The 16,764-nt window shown below is 40.0% G+C and overlaps 1 protein-coding gene across 9 annotated transcripts in view; it reads left to right on the top strand.

The window, feature by feature from the left end:
• The window catches only part of TUFT1 (tuftelin 1), a 49,576-nt gene that overhangs the window by 13,914 nt on the left and 18,898 nt on the right, over nucleotides 1–16,764 (top strand). For 6 of the 9 annotated variants that reach the window (XM_047725863.1, XM_047725868.1, XM_047725866.1 and 3 more), the window contains exons 2-3: nucleotides 11,979–12,053; nucleotides 12,443–12,544. In XM_047725863.1, the coding sequence (XP_047581819.1) occupies nucleotides 11,979–12,053; nucleotides 12,443–12,544 (177 nt within the window). Of the gene's footprint in view, nucleotides 1–11,978; nucleotides 12,054–12,090; nucleotides 12,297–12,442; nucleotides 12,545–16,764 lie in introns of those variants that run through there. The other 3 variants (XM_047725867.1, XM_047725869.1, XM_047725870.1) reach the window with 2 other exon arrangements.

Here is a 16,764-nt window from a genome sequence, read left to right as displayed (position 1 = left end):
TACACTGAAAAGTTTGTTTCTCAAAAGAGAGGGAAATGGGGAGATCCTCTGTCTCATCATCTGGAATTGATGCAATGTATAGTTTTTGAGAACCTACTTAGGTCAGACACTGTGCTAAATAAGCTTATGACTTTACTGGGGGAGATACATAAATAAGTAGTTATAAGGGGGATCATTGTTACAGTGTACGATATGTATGCAGTGAGTGCAGAGAGCCAGCTCTGACTGAGGAGTGCTGGGGCGAGACCCATGGAGCAGGGATGCCTGAGCTGAGAATTCTCTGAAGAGGAAAGGGAGGGGAAGGGTCCTAGAAAGAGAAAGCAACATGTGCAGTCATGGGGAGGTGAGACACATATTGCATTACAGGACTCATCAGCTGTAAGAGATTTGGGTTTGGTTGCCTTCCTACTATTAGATCGGGAAAGTTTGGAATAGAGTGTAGGGTACAAGTAGGGTAGTGGGAGGAGTCCAGACATTATGTGGTATAGAGAATATACCACATAATAAGCCTAATTCTGAGGGGACTTTAATGCCTTTGGTTTGGTTGCCTTCCTACTATCAGATCGGGAAAGTTTGGGATAAAGTGTAGGGTACAAGTAGGATGATGGGAGGAGTCAAGACATTATGTGGTATAGATAATATACCACATAATAAGCCTAATTCTGAGGGGACTTTAATGCCATGGGGAATTTTAATTTTTTTAGGAGATTTTATTTAACAATAACATACATACAGAAAAGTGCATGTACCATAAACGTACAGTCAGTTAATTTCACAAGCTGGACATATTCTTCGACCCAGCATCTAGAGGAAGAAACAAATCATTAGCACCACAGAAACCCCTGCTTCTAGTCATTATCCCCTTCTAGTCAGTACATTCCCCCATCTTCCACAAGTAACCACTATTGTGACTTTTAAAGTATATATTAGTTTTGCTTGTTTTTATACTTTTTATGTAAGTGGAATTGTATAGTATACTTCTGTGTCAGAATTCTTTTACTTGGGGAGCCTGGGTGACTCAGTCGTTAAGCGTCTGCCTTCAGCTTAGGTCGTGGTCCCAGGGTCCTGGGATCATCCCACACTGGGCTCCCTGCTTAGCAGGGAGCCTGCTTCTCCCTTTGCCTGCTGCTCCGCCTGGTTGTGCTCACACTGTCTTTGTCTCCGACAAATGAATAAATAAAATCTTTAAAAATGGGGTTTTAGGGGCACCTGGCTTAGTCGGAAGAGCATGTGACTCTTGATCCCAGGGTTGGGGGTGTAGAGATTACTTAAAAATAAAATGTTTAGCAGCCCCTGGGTAGTAGAGTTGGTTAGGTGTCTGAGGTTTCAGCTCAGGTCATGATTGATCCCCGTGTTAGGCTCTATGCTCAGCATGGGGTCTGCTTGAGATTCTCTAATCTCCCTGCTCTCTCTCTCTCTCTCAAATAAATAAATAAAATCTTTAAAAAATAAAATAAAATCTTTAGGGGGTGCCTGGGGGATGCATTCGGTTAAGGGGCTGACTCTTGGTTTTTGACTCAGGTTGTGATCTCAGGGTTGTGAGAAGGAGCCCCATGTTGGATTCTATGCTCAGCAGAGTCTGCTTAATACTCTCTCTGTCCCCCCACCACGTGCTCGTTCTTTCTAAAAATAAATAATTCTGGAAAAAATAAAATCTTTTTAAAAAGAAGAAAAAAAAAATAAAGAGGCATCCGGGTAGCTCAGTCAGTAATCGTCTACTTTCAGCTCAGGTCATGATCTCTGGGTCCTGGGATTGAGTCCTGCCTTGGGCTTCCTGCTTAGCAGGGAGTCTGCTCTCTCTCTCTCTCTCTCTCTCTCTCTCTCAAATAAATAAAGTCTTAAAATTTTTTTTGGTTTTATGTATGTATGTATGTATTTAAATAATCTGTACATCAGACTTTTGACCCTGAGATTAAGAGTCACATGCTCTACCAATTACGCCAGCCAGGTGCCCCTATCCTTCATATTCTGGAACATTTGGATAAATTCTAATTTTTGGCTATTAGGAGAAATGCTACTGTGAACAATCTAGTATCATTTTTTATGGGTAGAATTTTTTTGTTTGTTTTTAGGGGGAACATAGGTATACATTTCTGTTGAGTAGATAAATTGGTTTAGAATTACTATGTTACAGGGTTTGCAAATGTTCATCTTTGGTAGATGTTTCCAAGGAGATTATGGTAACGAGCAGTCTCACCATCGGTATAGGAGAGTTCTGATTGTTCCATGGCCCCCAACACTTGTTTTTTTGTTTTCATTTGTAGTCATTCTGATGGGTATTCTGTAGTATTGTCTTGCGGTTAGTGTCTAGCTCTTTGATAATGATGACTAATGAGACTGAACCCTTTTCAGATGTTTATTGACCATTTGGATAACCTCTTTTGTGATGTGTCTTTTGAAGTCTTTTGCCCATTTTTCTGTTGGGCACCTGTTTTCTCTCCCTTTCTTTCCCTCCTTGCCCTTTCTCTTTCTTTTCTTTTTTTTTTTTTTTAAAGATTTTATTTATTTATTTGACAGAGAGAAATCACAAGTAAGCAGAGAGGCAGGCAGAGAGAGAGGAGGAAGCAGGCTCCCTGCTGAGCAGAAAGCCCGATGTGGGGCTCGAACCCAGGACCTGGGATCATGACCTGAGCCGAAGGCAGCGGCTTAACCCACTGAGCCACCCAGGCGCCCCGCCCTTTCTTTCTTTAAATGTACTTCTTATTCTGGAATATTAAGTTTTTAGGAAAGTTGCAAAGATATTACAGAGATTCTCATACAATCTTTGCTCAGTTTCCTCCAGTGTTAACACCTTACATAACCATGGTGCCTTTGTCATAATTAAGAAAATTAATGTTGATACAACATTGTTGTATCATTGTATGTATACATTGTAACATGTAATGTTATATATGTAACATAATGTTATATATGTATACATGTAACATTGTCATGTACAACAAAGTACAGGCTTTATTTGGACTTTGCCGGTTTTTCCACTAATATACTTTTTCTGATCCAGATCCAGTCCAGGAGGCCATGTTGTATTTAGTCTCTTTGTTTTATAGGAATTCTTAATATATTCTGAATATTCTTTGCCAGATAAATACAGAGTGAATACCTTCTCTGTGGATTATCATGTACTCTCTTTTGATTAACAAAAGTTCAAAACTTTAATACAGTCCAACTTATCAAATTTTTTATAGGGAAGTTTTTTTTTCCTTTTTACATTTAACTCTACAATCCAGGGACGCCTTGGTGGCTCAGTTGGGTAAGTGGCTGTCTTCAGTTCAGGTCATGATCCTGGGGTCCTGGGATCAAGTCCCGCATCAGGCTTCTTGCCCAGCAGGGAGCCTCCTTCTTCCTCTGTGTGCCATTTCCCCTGCTTGTGCTTGCTCTCTCTTTCTCTGACAAATAAATAAATACAGTCTTTAAAATAAATAAATAAGCAATCCACTTAAAATTGATATTTGTGATATGGTGTGAGGTAGAAGTTAATATACATCTTTTTCCAATGAAACCCTTTTACTTTAGCTTATAAGCATATACTGCGGCAGGTATTTTGAAGAGGAGCATTACATCAAATTTTGAGGAACTGAAACTTTTGTTTATCTGCGTGTTTTAATCACTGTTTTCACTTAAGCATCATACTGTCCATCTTACCAACTAATAAGGGGGAGAATAAATCAATACACACAACAAATGAAAGCCAGTGTCAGTGTTCGAGCACAAGTCCAACTGTTCCAAAGGTGATTCTTTTTCTGCAAAGAAGAGAGAAAGCCAACTGGGCTTGAGGGGTAATGGACCAGGCAATAAATTTGGTGGTGATCTAGGTTCTGTTGTGTATCATCTCGTTCTAACTGTCAAAAGAAAACATATTTTCTGAAATAAAAAAATAAGTATGTAAGAAATAAAAAGAACTTGACAGTAATCTACAAAAGTGGGGGCAAGGGAAGGAGCTTAGTTTGAATACCTAAGTTTATTTGGTTTAATCTATTCAGTGGCATACTAGTGGCCACTAAAAGCCAATTTTGAAGAATGTTGAGTATGATGGAAATTAATGATGAAATATGAAAGGGAAAAAGCAAGTATATAACTTTGTACAATAGTATGTTTTTAAAAAATTGTGTAGAAAAATTATAAGGAATATGCTAACATTTTAATAGTGGCTATTTTGAGGTAGTAGGATTATAAGTACTTATTTTCTTCATTATAGTCTTCAATTTTTGTCCCTGAAAGTATTAATTAAATTTTCATTAGATAATTGTAGATTCACATGCAATTATAAGCAATAATAGAGATTCCCCATCCCATCTTGCAAAACTACAGCATGCTATCACAACCAGAATGTACTTCATACAGTCAAGATACAGCATATGTCCATCACCACAAAGACACTTCACGTTGAAGCTCACACATACTTCCTTTTCACCCATCTTCTCTTTACCTCCTGGCAACTACTAGTCAGTTCTTCATTTCTATAATTTTTTTCATTTCAATAACCTTAAATGAATGGAATCATACAGTATGTAACCTTTTGGGATTGGCTTCTTTCCCTTGCATAATTCTCCGGGAATTTATGTATGCATCAATAAGGATGTGTACAACAATAGGAAACAAACAATAATTTGTTCCCTTTTCTTGTTGAGTAGTAAGTAGTCCATGATATAGATACACCACAGTTTGTTGTCTGCATTGAAGGGTACCTGGTTTGTTTCTAGTTTTGTAGTATTACAGACAAAACTGCTATAAACACTAGCGTACATGTTTTTGTGTTAACGTAAGTCTTCATTTCTCCTGGATAGATGTCCAGGAGTACAACTGTTAGGTCATATGGTATTTGTATGGTTTTTAAAATTTTTTTTTAAAGATTTTATTTATTTATTTGACAGAGATTACAAGTAGGCAAAGAGGCAGGCAAAGAGAGAGGAGGAAGCAGGCTCCCTGCTGAGCAGAGAGCCCGTTGTGGGGCTCGATCCCAGATCCCTGGGATCATGACCTGAGCCGAAGGCAGAGGCTTTAACTCACTGAGCCACCCAGGCGCCCCGGTATTTGTATGGTTTTTAAAGAGACTGCCAACCTTTTTGTTCTGCCCCAAAGTGGCTGTCACTTTACATTCCTACCAGCAGTGTGTGAGGGATCCAATTTTTCCACATGTCAGTACTCGGTGGTGTCACTGTTTTTTGTTTTGGCCATTCTGATAGGTGTATAATGGTATCTCACTGTGGTTTTGATTTGTATCACCTCAGTGACAGTGAACATCTTTTTATGTGCTTATTCACATCTATATGTCTTCTAAAGTGAAATGTATTTTCGTGTCTTTTAGCCATATTCTAACAAAATAATAAGAAACAGAACTTTATGTTCATGAGAGATACTGGTCTATAATGTTTGTTTTTCTTTCTTTGTATTTTTTCTCTATTATTTTTTTTTAAAGATTTTATTTATTTATTTGAGAGAGAGGGAGAGCATGAGAGGGAAGAGGGCCAGAGGGAGAAGCAGACTCCATGCTGAGCAGGAAGCTGGATGCAAGACTCACCCGATCCTGGGACTCCAGGATTATGACCTGAGCCGAAGGCAGTTGCCTAACCAGCTGAGCCACCCAGGCGCCCCTCCTTTCCTTTCTTTTAAAAAAAATCATCTTTGGTCTTTTCTGTGTTAAATTTTATTCGTTTCTTCTCTTATCTTTATTATTTCCTTCCTCCTGCCTGTTTTGGGTTTAATTTGTTGTTCTTTATCTAAAAGTGAGAAGCTTACATTGTTGATTTGAGATTTTTTTCTTTTCTAATATATGCATTTATTTATTTTTTAGAGTAATCTATATGGCCAGTGTGGGGCTCAGACTCATGACCTTGACTGATCAAGAGTCGCGTGCTCAGTGCACCTAGGTGCCTCAGTCAACTGAGCATTCAACTCTTCATTTCCACCTGAGTCTTGATCTCTTGGTAGTGAGATCAAGTCCAGCATGGGACTCCTGCTCAGCAGGGAGCCTGCTTGAGATTATTTCCCTCTGTCCCTCCCCCTACTCCTGTGCTCTCTTCTCTTTCTCTCTCTCTCTAAAATAAATAAATAAATCTTTAAAAAAAAAAAAAGGAGAGAGAAAATTTCATGTCTACCGATTGAGCCAGCTAGGTGCCCCTTTAATGTATGCATTTAGTGTTAGGAATTTCCCTCTCAGACTGCTTTATTTATTTTTTTAAAGATTATTTATTTATTTATGAAAGAGAGAGCAGCATGAGTGTGAGGGAGAAGTAGACTCCCCACTGAGTAGGGAGCCCAATGCGGGGTTCAATCCCAGGACCCTGGGATTATGACCCAAGCCAAAGGCAGATGCTTAACTGATCGAGCCACAGAACCACTTTAGATATGTCCCACAAAGTTTGACATTTTGTGTTTTCATTTTTCTTAAGTTCAGTGATTTTTAAAATTTCTCTTGAGACTTCCTTTTTTTTTTACATTAGTAAGTATGTACTGTTTTCTTTTTTTTTAATTTTTATTTATTTATTTATTTATTTATTATTTATTTATTTTTTTTAAAGATTTTATTTATTTATTTGATAGAGAGAGATCACAAGTAGATGGAGAGGCAGGCAGAGAGAGAGAGAGGGAAGCAGGATCTCCGCTGAGCAGAGAACCCGATGTGGGACTCGATCCCAGGACCCTGAGATCATGACCCGAGCCGAAGGCAGCGGCTTAACCCACTGAGCCACCCAGGCGCCCATTATTTATTTATTTTTAAAAAAGATTTTATTTATTTATTTGACACAGAGAGAGAGATCACAAGTAGGCAGAGAGGCAGGCAGAGAGAGAGGGGGAAGCAGACTCCCCGCCAAGCAGAGAGGCCGATGTGGGACTCAGTCCCAGACCCTGAGATCATGACCTGAGCTGAAGGCAGAGGCTTAACCCACTGAGTCACCCAGGTGCCCTATTTTTATTTTATTTATTTGAGAGCGAGAGAGTGAGTGAACACAAGTTGGGGGAGGAACATAGGAAGAGGGAGGGAAAGAAGAAGCAGACTGCCTGTTGATCGTGCAACTGGATATAGGGGTCAATCCCAGGACCCCAAGATAATAACCTGAGCTGGTCAGACACTCAACCACTCTTAAATGAGTGGTCTCCACTCAGGTGCCCTTGAGACTTCCTTTTTGACCAAAGAATTATTTAGGAGTATGTTGTTTAGTTTCCCAGTATTTAAAATTTTCATTTTCTCTTTCTGTTACTTCTAGTTTGATTCCACTGTGGTCAGATAACATGCTCTGTATTATTTCAGTTCTTTCAAGTTTGTTGGTTTGTTTTATGGCCAAATTATTGTATATCTTACTGTATGTTCTATAGGTACATACAAAGTATGTGTTACTCTGCTACTGAGGGGAATGTTCCATAACTGTTGATTAAATGGTGTTGGTTGGTGATGTTGAACTCTTACGTATCTTTGCTCATTTTGGCCTAGTTCTATTAATTGCTCAGAGAAGCATGTTGAAGTCTCCAACTATAATTGTGGGTTTGTGTATTTCTCCTTTTAGTTCTTTAGTTTTTTTTTCTTCACATATTTTTCAGCTTAGTTGTTTGGTGCTTATCCATTTGGGATTGCTATGTTTTCTTTGTGTATTGACTCTTTTACATTATATGACCCTCTCTGTCTCTGATAATTCTCTTTGCTCTGACATTTACTTTATCTGATATTGATATAGCCACTCTTGCTTTCTTTTAATTAGTGTTTGCATGATATATCTATTCCCATCCTTTTGCTTTTAACTTGACTATACGTTTATGTTTAAATGCTTTTTTTAGACAGCATGTATTGATTCATATTTTTTAATCAACTCTGCCAACCTTTTTTAATTGGTGTATGTAGACCACTTACATTTAATGTAATTATTGGCATGGTAAGTCTGCCATTTTATTTTTGTTTTCCGTTCTCTATTTTTCATTTATCTGTTTTATTTTCCCTGCCTTTGTGTGGGTTACTTGACAGCTTTTTAGGATTCCATTTTGATTCATTTGTTGTTTTTGAGTGTTATCTGTATGTATAGATTTTTTAATGATTGCTCGAGGTATTACTCTTATATAATAATTTATATAATAAAACTTTTCACAGTATACCAGTGTGCCATTTTACCTTCCTTTACCTTCTCCCATTCATAATATAATTAATTTAAATATTATTTCTATGTACTTTTGTTTTTTCTTTTTTATTTCTTTTTTTAAAGATTTTATTTATTTAGAGAGTGAGAGAGAGAGTGGAGAAGGGACAGAGGAAGAGGGAGATGGAGGATCTCAAGTAGATTCTCCTCTGAGTGTGGAGCTTGAGTGGGGCTCGATCTCACAACCCTGAGACGGTGACCTAAGCTGACATCAAGAGTTGGAAGCTCAGCCAGCTGAGTCACTGAGGTGGCCCCTCCTCTGAATACATTTAGAACTGAATCAGACAGTGTCATAATTTTATCTTCAACCATGAAATGTATTTTAGAAAACCCAAGAGAAGAGGGAAAACCTATTGTATTTACGATGTTTTTGCTATCAATGTTGTCTTTATCTTCCTGATTTTCCAAACTTCCTTTTGTACTGTTTCCTTTATGTTTGAAGACCTTTTACAACTGTTCTTTTTTGTTTGTTTGTTTGGAGAGAGAGAAAGGGAGGGAGTGCTCTGGAGGCAGGGAAGGGCAGAGGGGAGAGGGACAGAATCCTAAACAGACTCTGTGCTGAGTGCAGAGTCTGTCATAGGATGCCGAGCCCACATAGGGCTGGATCCCAGAACCCCAGATCATGGCCTGAGCCAAAATGAAAAGTCAGCTTCTTAACTGACTGAGCCACCCAGATGTCCCACTTTTTTTTTTTTTAAAGATTTTATCTATTTATTTATTCATTCCAGAGAGAGAGCATGAGAGTGGGGGTGCGGAGGGGAGCAGAAGGAGAGGGACAAGCAGACTTCATGCTGAGAGCACAGAGCCCAATGTGGGACTTGATTTCACGATCCCGAGATCATGACCTGAGCCAAAATCATGAGTCAGACACTTAACTGCCTGAGCCACCAGACTTCCCTACAGCCATTCTTTTAGTGTATCTATATTGGTAAGAAATTCTCTCAGTTTTCCTTTACCTGAGAACATCTTGATTTCCCCCCTCATTCTTGAAGATATTTTGGTCATAGGATTATTGATTAAGAGATTTTTTTCAGTCCTTGAAACTAGTGTGCCATTTTCTCCTGGCCTTCCTGATTTCTGATGAAAAATCTGCTTTTTATTCAGGGTGTTTTCCCCTTATAAGTAAGGCATCTTTTTTTTTTTTTTTCCTCTGACTTGAAAAGATTTTTTCTTTGCCTTTAGTTATCAGAAGTTTAATTATGATGTGTCTTGGCATGATTTGCGGGTCCATCCTGTTTGGAATTTGCTCAGCTCCTTGAATCTGTGCGTTTATATCTTTTGTAAAATTCAGTAAGTTTTCAGCCATTATTTCTTCGAGTACTTTTGCAAGTTGTCTACTTTCTCCTGTCCACCTGGAATTCTGATAACATGTATGGGTGAGGTAACTTTTCATAGGCTCCCATCTAGCCTAGTTGTCTGTGCTCTTTCAATTAGAATGCCTGGGTTCATACAATAAACCAGACTTGATGATCTTCACTAGCTAATAATGACCTCTTTATTTTGGCTGAGGGATGCCCCAGGTTTCCTCAACTGCCTCCAGGTATGGAGAGGATATTATAGCCAAAGTGCCTATCTGTGTCCTGGGGAGAAAGAGTTGGCAGCCACTCTGGCTATTTTGAAATCATTTCCTCTTCTTTCTTGTGTAATGTTCTCTTGACCTAGATGTCATGGAGTACTCGTTTGCATTCAGAAAATACTTCCCTGTGTAAAAGACTGTGGCAGACAGCAGCCCACAAGGAGTTAGCAGAAGGGGCAATTCCTCCTGGAACATGACTAACTGAGAGGCAGGTGCCGTGGGAGGCTCTGTGATGCTGAGGGAGCTCGGGGAGGGGAGGGTATGTTTCCCACTGGGGGTAGGGAAGTGTCATGGAAGATGTGGCATTTCAGTGTGAACTCTTGAGGGCCTTGCGGATGTCCCATGTGAAGATGGGAAGAAAGGACATTTAAGGCGAATGGTGAAAGCAAAGTCACCAAGGTGGAAAAGCCCAGATGTATTGGACTGGGGGCAATGAGGAGCAGTAACAGAAGAAGTGAGTTGACCCAGGCTCTGGAGGGCCTGAAATGTCCCCACTAAGGATCTAACTTGTATTTGGTAGGAATTAAGTGTTTTTGTAAAAGCAGCTACATTGCTAGGATTGAGAAGCCCTAAGAGCCATGTGGGAGTGTCTTCCATCTGTCCCAAATTTGGGTTCATTTCCAGAAGTAGGAGGAGGCTAATATTTGAGTACCTCTCTCTTATGTGGCAGAGAACAACCTCCATACACTTTCAGTTAGTTTACAACAAAACCCCCTAGTAGTGTTGGAGGATAGTGTTGCCATTTTATAACGAGAACACTGAGAATTAAGTATCTGACCACAGAGAGTGATTTCTTCTCTCCCAAATTCTCTTCCTTGCACAGGAAGGACTGTTCCCTGCCCAGAGAAGCTTCTCCCAGCTCCCTCCATGGAGCACATTCTTTCTTCCTCCTTTCCTTACACCAGACATTTGGAATGTTAGGAAGGTTCCTTAAAACCATGTTAAGGGCAAGATGGCATTCATACTCCTGGACCTCAAGGTCACTGTTGTTCTTGGGTAGCTCAGCATCCATCTTCCCATCATTGCCTAGGGGAAGCATATACTCCCTTTTCATGCTCTCATGGTATCAAAGCTGGGAGGAACCTTAGAGATACTTAGTCCAACTCCTGATTTTTCTGGTGCAAGCCAGAGACCCAGCAAAGCTACATCTCCCATCCAGCTCTACACAGAATGCAGGTGACTGGCAGGGTTGGGTCCTCTCTGCTTTGCTGACCCTCTCTTTAATGTTATTTCCCCAGATCTCCACCACCTGCTTTTTCCTTTTACCATAGGATTTCCCTCTCCATGTGTTCTATTTGACCCACAGTTTGTGTTTTAAACCTTCTTTGAGTTAGGCAAGAAAACCTGCTTCTTCTTTTGAAATGAGACTCATCTGTAAATAGATATCTATTGTCTTGCCTTCTTTCATTTGGATAATTTCTGGATGCCTTGTAAAAGCAGGGGCTTAGGGCGCCTAGGTGGCTCGGTGGGTTAAGCCTCTGCCTTCTGCTCGGATCATGATCTCAGGGTCCTGGGATCAAGCCCGGCATCGGGCTATCTGCTCAGCAGGGAGCCTGCTTCCCCCTCTCTTTCTGCCTACTTGTGATTTCTCTCTCTGTCAAATAAACAAATAAAATCTTTCAAAAAAAAAAAAAAAAAAGCAGGGGCTTGGGGGTGCCTGGGTGGCACGTCAGTTAAGCCTCTGACTCTTGGTTTCGGCTCACGTTGTGATCAGGTGGTGAGACTGAGCCCCGCATTGGGCTCCGCACTTGGTGCTGAGTTTGCTTAGGTTCCTCTCTCCCTTTCCCTCTGCCCTCCAACTCTCAAATAAATAAGTAAATCTTAAAAAAAAGGAGGGGGAGGGTTTGGATTCAGCTTCTGTCCCATAGTTTGGTTCAGGAAGGGTATCCTAGGCTTGTAAAGTGCGTCGGTGGCTTCCTGGTTGGCTGTCAGGTGTGGGAACCTTGGATTGGGTGTGCCTTCTTCGAGGCTGGGAAAATGGCGGTGCGTGCAATGTGCTATAATCTGAGGATCAGGGTGGCTAGCCCCTCTGGAGCTCCATGGAGCAGCATGCTGGACAGTCTCTGGCGTGGCATCAAGAGCACGGTCAGAGGCCCCAGGGACATCCTGCCATCCAGGAGTGACTACTCTTAGGCAAGCTAATGTCCCCTTTCCAGACCTCAGCTTTTCTGTCCAGTGGTGCTGAGAAGGCCCACTCCATAGGGCTGGCAAAAGCGTCCCTGGGCCAGTCCCGGACGGTGAAGGTAAGGGGTTATTGTTGCTGTCATTGTCATTATTAGGGCAGCGTGGACATTCTCAGGCTGACTCTACAGAGAGAACTGACAGGAGATGAACTTGAACACTTAGCCCAGAAGGTAGGGAGGTTTCTGGTGGGGTGAGGCCTCTCCCTCAGCCAGTTCTCCTTCCTTGCTGCTGACTTCCCATGCCAGTGCTGCCGGGAGCCAACTCCGCTGCTGCTCAGGATCACCTTTCAGACACACCACCTGACCGCGGCGTTGCGCACGGCTTTGAGGCGAGGGGAGACCCCACTGAAAGTGAAACTAACCTGCAATTTCTGCTAATTTTCCCCGTCCGGTGTTGCTGCTGTGTGGCTTCTGGTAGAGGTTCTGAAGTGAATTTTATCGGGGAAATCAGACTAACCCTTTACATCTTCTGAGGAGCAGGTATTCTGCATTGGGCAAGGGGCACATGTTCCGGACTTGTCATGATTTCTGAGCCATTTTTCTCTCTCTCTTTCTGGCAGGCGGGCAAGAAGACCTATGCCATGGTGTCTGGCCGCTCGACCAGTCATTCCCTGGCCTCAGAACTGGTGGAGTCCAATGATGGACATGAGGAGATCATTAAGGTAAGCTTAGTTCACCTGCACTCTCTCTCTCCTCTCTCTCCTTATAAGGCCTGCGAGAGGGAGCAGCTGACTTTGCCACAGGGTTTGACTAGGAGGAACCAGACCTGGAATGCTAGTTCCTGGGTATTTTCCTGCAAAGATCTTAATTAGCACCAGGAGACCACAGTGTGTGGTGACTTTGGTACAACCCAACCTCAGGCAAGAGAATGGATGAGAGGACCTTTCCAGGTGCCTATCCCACTATCCATATTTAGCTGCTGGAGGTTGTGAAGATAGGTGGGAGGTGTGTTTAGGGAACTTACTATTTTTTTTTTTTAATAAAGCAATTTTTGTTTTTTCTTTTTAAAAAGCAGCTCTTTGCGGTATAATTCATATACCATACAATCGATTCAGTTAAAGTGTACAATTCAGGTTTTTAGTATGTTCACAGAATTGTGCGATCATCACCACTCTTAATTCCAGAACATTTTCGGTCACTCCTTTCTGCTTCTGGCAGTCACCAATCTATTTTCTCTGTCTCTGTGGATTTGCCTCTTCTAGGCAGCTCACGTAAATGGAATCCTAGAACATGGGGCCTTTGTGTCTGCCTTCTTTCACTTAGCATAATATTTTCAAGATCCAGTCATGTCGTAACATATGTCAATACTTAATCCTTCTCATGGTTCAATAACATTTCCCTGAATGGATATATATCACATTTTGTTACCCACTCATCAGTTGATGAACATTTGGGTTGTTTCCACTGTCTGGCTGTTATGAATAATGCTGCTATGAATATTCAAGAGCAGGTTTTTATGTGGATGTTTTTGGTTTTCTTTGTACACACCTAGGAGTGGAATTGCTAGGTCATTTGGTAACTCTGTATTTAAACTTTTGAGGACCTACCAGACTTTTTCTCAAAACATTTGTTCCATTTTGTATTCCCACCAGCAAGGTAGGAGGGTTCCAGTTTCTTTGTATCCTTACTGATACTTGTTATTATCTGTCTTTTTGATTATAGCCATCCTATTGCACGTTAAGCCATGTCTTGTGGTTTTCATTTGCATTTCTCTGATGGCATGCTTCCATATGCTGATTGCCTATTTGTGTATCTTCTCCAGAGAAATATTTATCCAAATAGTTTGCCCATTTAAAAATTCAACTAGGAGGCACCTGGGTAGCTCAGTCGTTAAGTGTCTGCCTTTGGCTTAGGTCGTGATCTGGGATCCTGGGATTAAGCCCCACTTCAGGCTCCCCGTTCAGCAGGAAGCCTGCTTCTCCCTCTCCCACTCCCCCTGCTTGTGTTCTCTCTCTCTCACTGTCTCTCTCTGTCAAAAAAATAAATAATCTTTAAAAAAAAAATTCAATTGTGGGGATGCTTGCTTGGCTCAGTCATTAAGGGTCCACTTTTGGGTCAGGTCATGATCCCAGGCTCCTGGGATGGAGCCCTGCATCAGGTTCCCTGCTAATGGGAGGCCTGCTTCTCCCTCTCCTACTCACCTGCTTGTGTTCCCTGTCTCACTGTGTGTCTCTCTCTGTCAAATAAATAAAATATTTTTAAAAATTAAATAAATACAAATTCAGTTGTGTTTAAAGAGTTTATATGTAGGTACAAGTGATGATGTGGCCACACTTTCTCCATGGTGTTATCTTTGCTATATTTGAATTTTTATTTGAATTTTTAAATAGCAGTGAATAGTCCAAAAGACTTGTAATGATGATTAATTAAATTGGCCAAAAAGGGTTTGGATATATGAATATTATAAATAAAACATTGTCATATTTATTAAAAGAAGTCAATTGTGTTTTAATTTTCTAGATATAGGGGTTCCTTATATATTCTGGATACTAACTAGACCTTTATTATATATATGACTTGTAAATATCTAAAAAAATTTTCCCATTCTTTGTTTGGTTTTTTACTTTCTTTCTTTCTTTTTTTTTTTTTTTTAAGATTTTATTTATTTGACAGAGAGAGAGATCACAAGTAGACAGAGAGGCAGGAAGGCAGAGAGAGGGGGAAGCAGGCTTCCTGCTGAGCAGAGCTTGATCCCAGGACCCTGAGATCATGACCTGAGCTGAAGGCAGAGGCTTAACCCTCTGAGCCACCCAGGCACCCCTTGTTTTTTTTACTTTCGTAATGATGTCCTTTGAAACAAAAGTTTTTAATTTGATGAAATCCAATTTATGTATTTTTTTCTCTTGTTGGGTTTTTGGTGACATATCTAAGAAGGTTTTGCCTAACCCAAGGTCACAAAGATTTATTCCTACATTTTCCTCAAAGAATTATAGTTTTAGCCCTTTTGAATAGGCCTATAATCCATTTTGGGTTAATTTTTGTGTATGGCATAAGGAAGAGGTCCAATTTCATTCTTTTCCATGTGGATCTCCGTTTATACCAACATCATTTGTTGGAAAGACTATTCTTTCCCCATTGAATTATCTTGGCATCCTGTCAAAAATCAGTTTAGGATATTTTTATTGTGTTATTATTGTTTCTGGACTCTCAGTGGTATTCCACTGATTTATGGGTCTCCTAATGCCAATTCCACACTGACTTGATTACTGTAGCTTTGTTATTTTTGTTAACATTTTGTTAATACTGAGGCACCTGGGTGGCTCAGTCCATTAAGCGTCTGCCTTTAGCTCAGGTCTTAATCTCAAGGTCCTGGGATCAAACTCCGCATTGGGCTCCCTGCTTAGCAGAGAGTCTGCTTCTCCCTCTGCCTGATGCTCCCCCTGCTTATGCTCACTCTCTCTCTCTCTCTCTGACAAATAAATATAATCTTTTAAAAAAATTGTTAATATTTATTAGTATTTGTAATTTTGTTATTTTTCAGGATTATTTTAGCTATTCAGAGTCCTTTGTATTTCCATATGAATTTTAGGATCAGTTTGTCAGTTTCTGCAAAGAAGCCAGTTTCAATTTTGCTAAGAATTATGTTGAAAGTATAGATCAATTTGGGGAGTATTCATCTGTTTTTTTTTTTTTAATTCCATATATAAATGAAATTGTATGCTATTTGTCTTTCTCCAGTTGACTTATCTCACTTAGCATAATACCCTCTAGTTCCATCCACGTAGTATTTTTTCTTTTTGTTGCTATTGTAAATAGAATTGTTTTTAAATTTCATTTCAGATTGTCCCTTGCTAGTGTCTAGAAATAGTTTTGTTTTTTTTTTCGTATATTGATCTTATATCCTACAACCTTGCTACAACCTCTAATAGTTTTGGAGTGGATTCCTTGGCGTATTCTTTTTTTTTTTTTTAACATTTTTGTTTTTTAATTAATTAATTAATTTATTTATTTTAATTTGACAGACAGAGATCACAAGCAGGCAGAGAGGCAGGCAGAGAGAGAGGAGGAAGCAGGCTCCCCGCTGAGCAGAGAGCCCGATGAGGGGCTCTATCCCAGGACCCTGGGATCACAACCTGAGCCGAAGGCAGAGGCTTTAATCCACTGAGCCACCCAGGCACCCCTCCTTGGCGTATTCTATATAAATGATCACTTCATCTGCAGATGGAGATAGTTTTTCCTTTTTCTTTTCAATCTGAATGCCTTTAATTAATTTCTATTTCTTATTCAAAGTCATTGCATGGCCCTTAGAGAAAGCCAAACCACCCCATAATTCTATCAGTGTAGTCATTGTTGTTATTACTTTGTTGTGTATCCTCTCAGACATTTTCCTTCATGTGTGTATTTTTTCAAAAGTTAAATTGTATCGTATATATTCTGTCCTAGAATTTGCTTGCCCCCCCCAACAATGTAATACTTTAAATGTTGGTTTGTAACATCATCTGTGTCCATAAATATAAATGTCTGGTATTCTAATGGCTGCATAGTATACTATTATAGACATACCACAATTTAAGTAATCCCCCATTGTGGGACATTATGCCTGTTTCCATTTTTGTAGTCATAAACAATATTTTGCTGAACATGTTACTACATTGTGGATGTCTTTTATAATACAGGTAATAAATATTTTCTTTATTGTGAAAGAGTCAAGCATGTATAGAGAAAAATGTGTAAATCTCTTTTTACAACTTCCTTTGCATAAATTTACATATATATATATATATATATATATATATATATATATATATGAGTGTTTATGCCAGTTGGGCTAAATTTATTTCCTTAGGATAAATTTCCAGAAGTAGATTGGATAGGTCAAAGAGTCAGTATCATTCTCAGCCCTCTGATTTCAGTGGTCGAATTGGCATGAGAAAGGCAGTCA

Source organism: Lutra lutra, chromosome 4, assembly GCF_902655055.1.
Source record: "Lutra lutra chromosome 4, mLutLut1.2, whole genome shotgun sequence".
NCBI lineage: Eukaryota > Metazoa > Chordata > Mammalia > Carnivora > Mustelidae > Lutra > Lutra lutra.
Note: the sequence above shows the minus strand (reverse complement) of the source record. Positions and strands in the feature narration are given on the sequence as shown.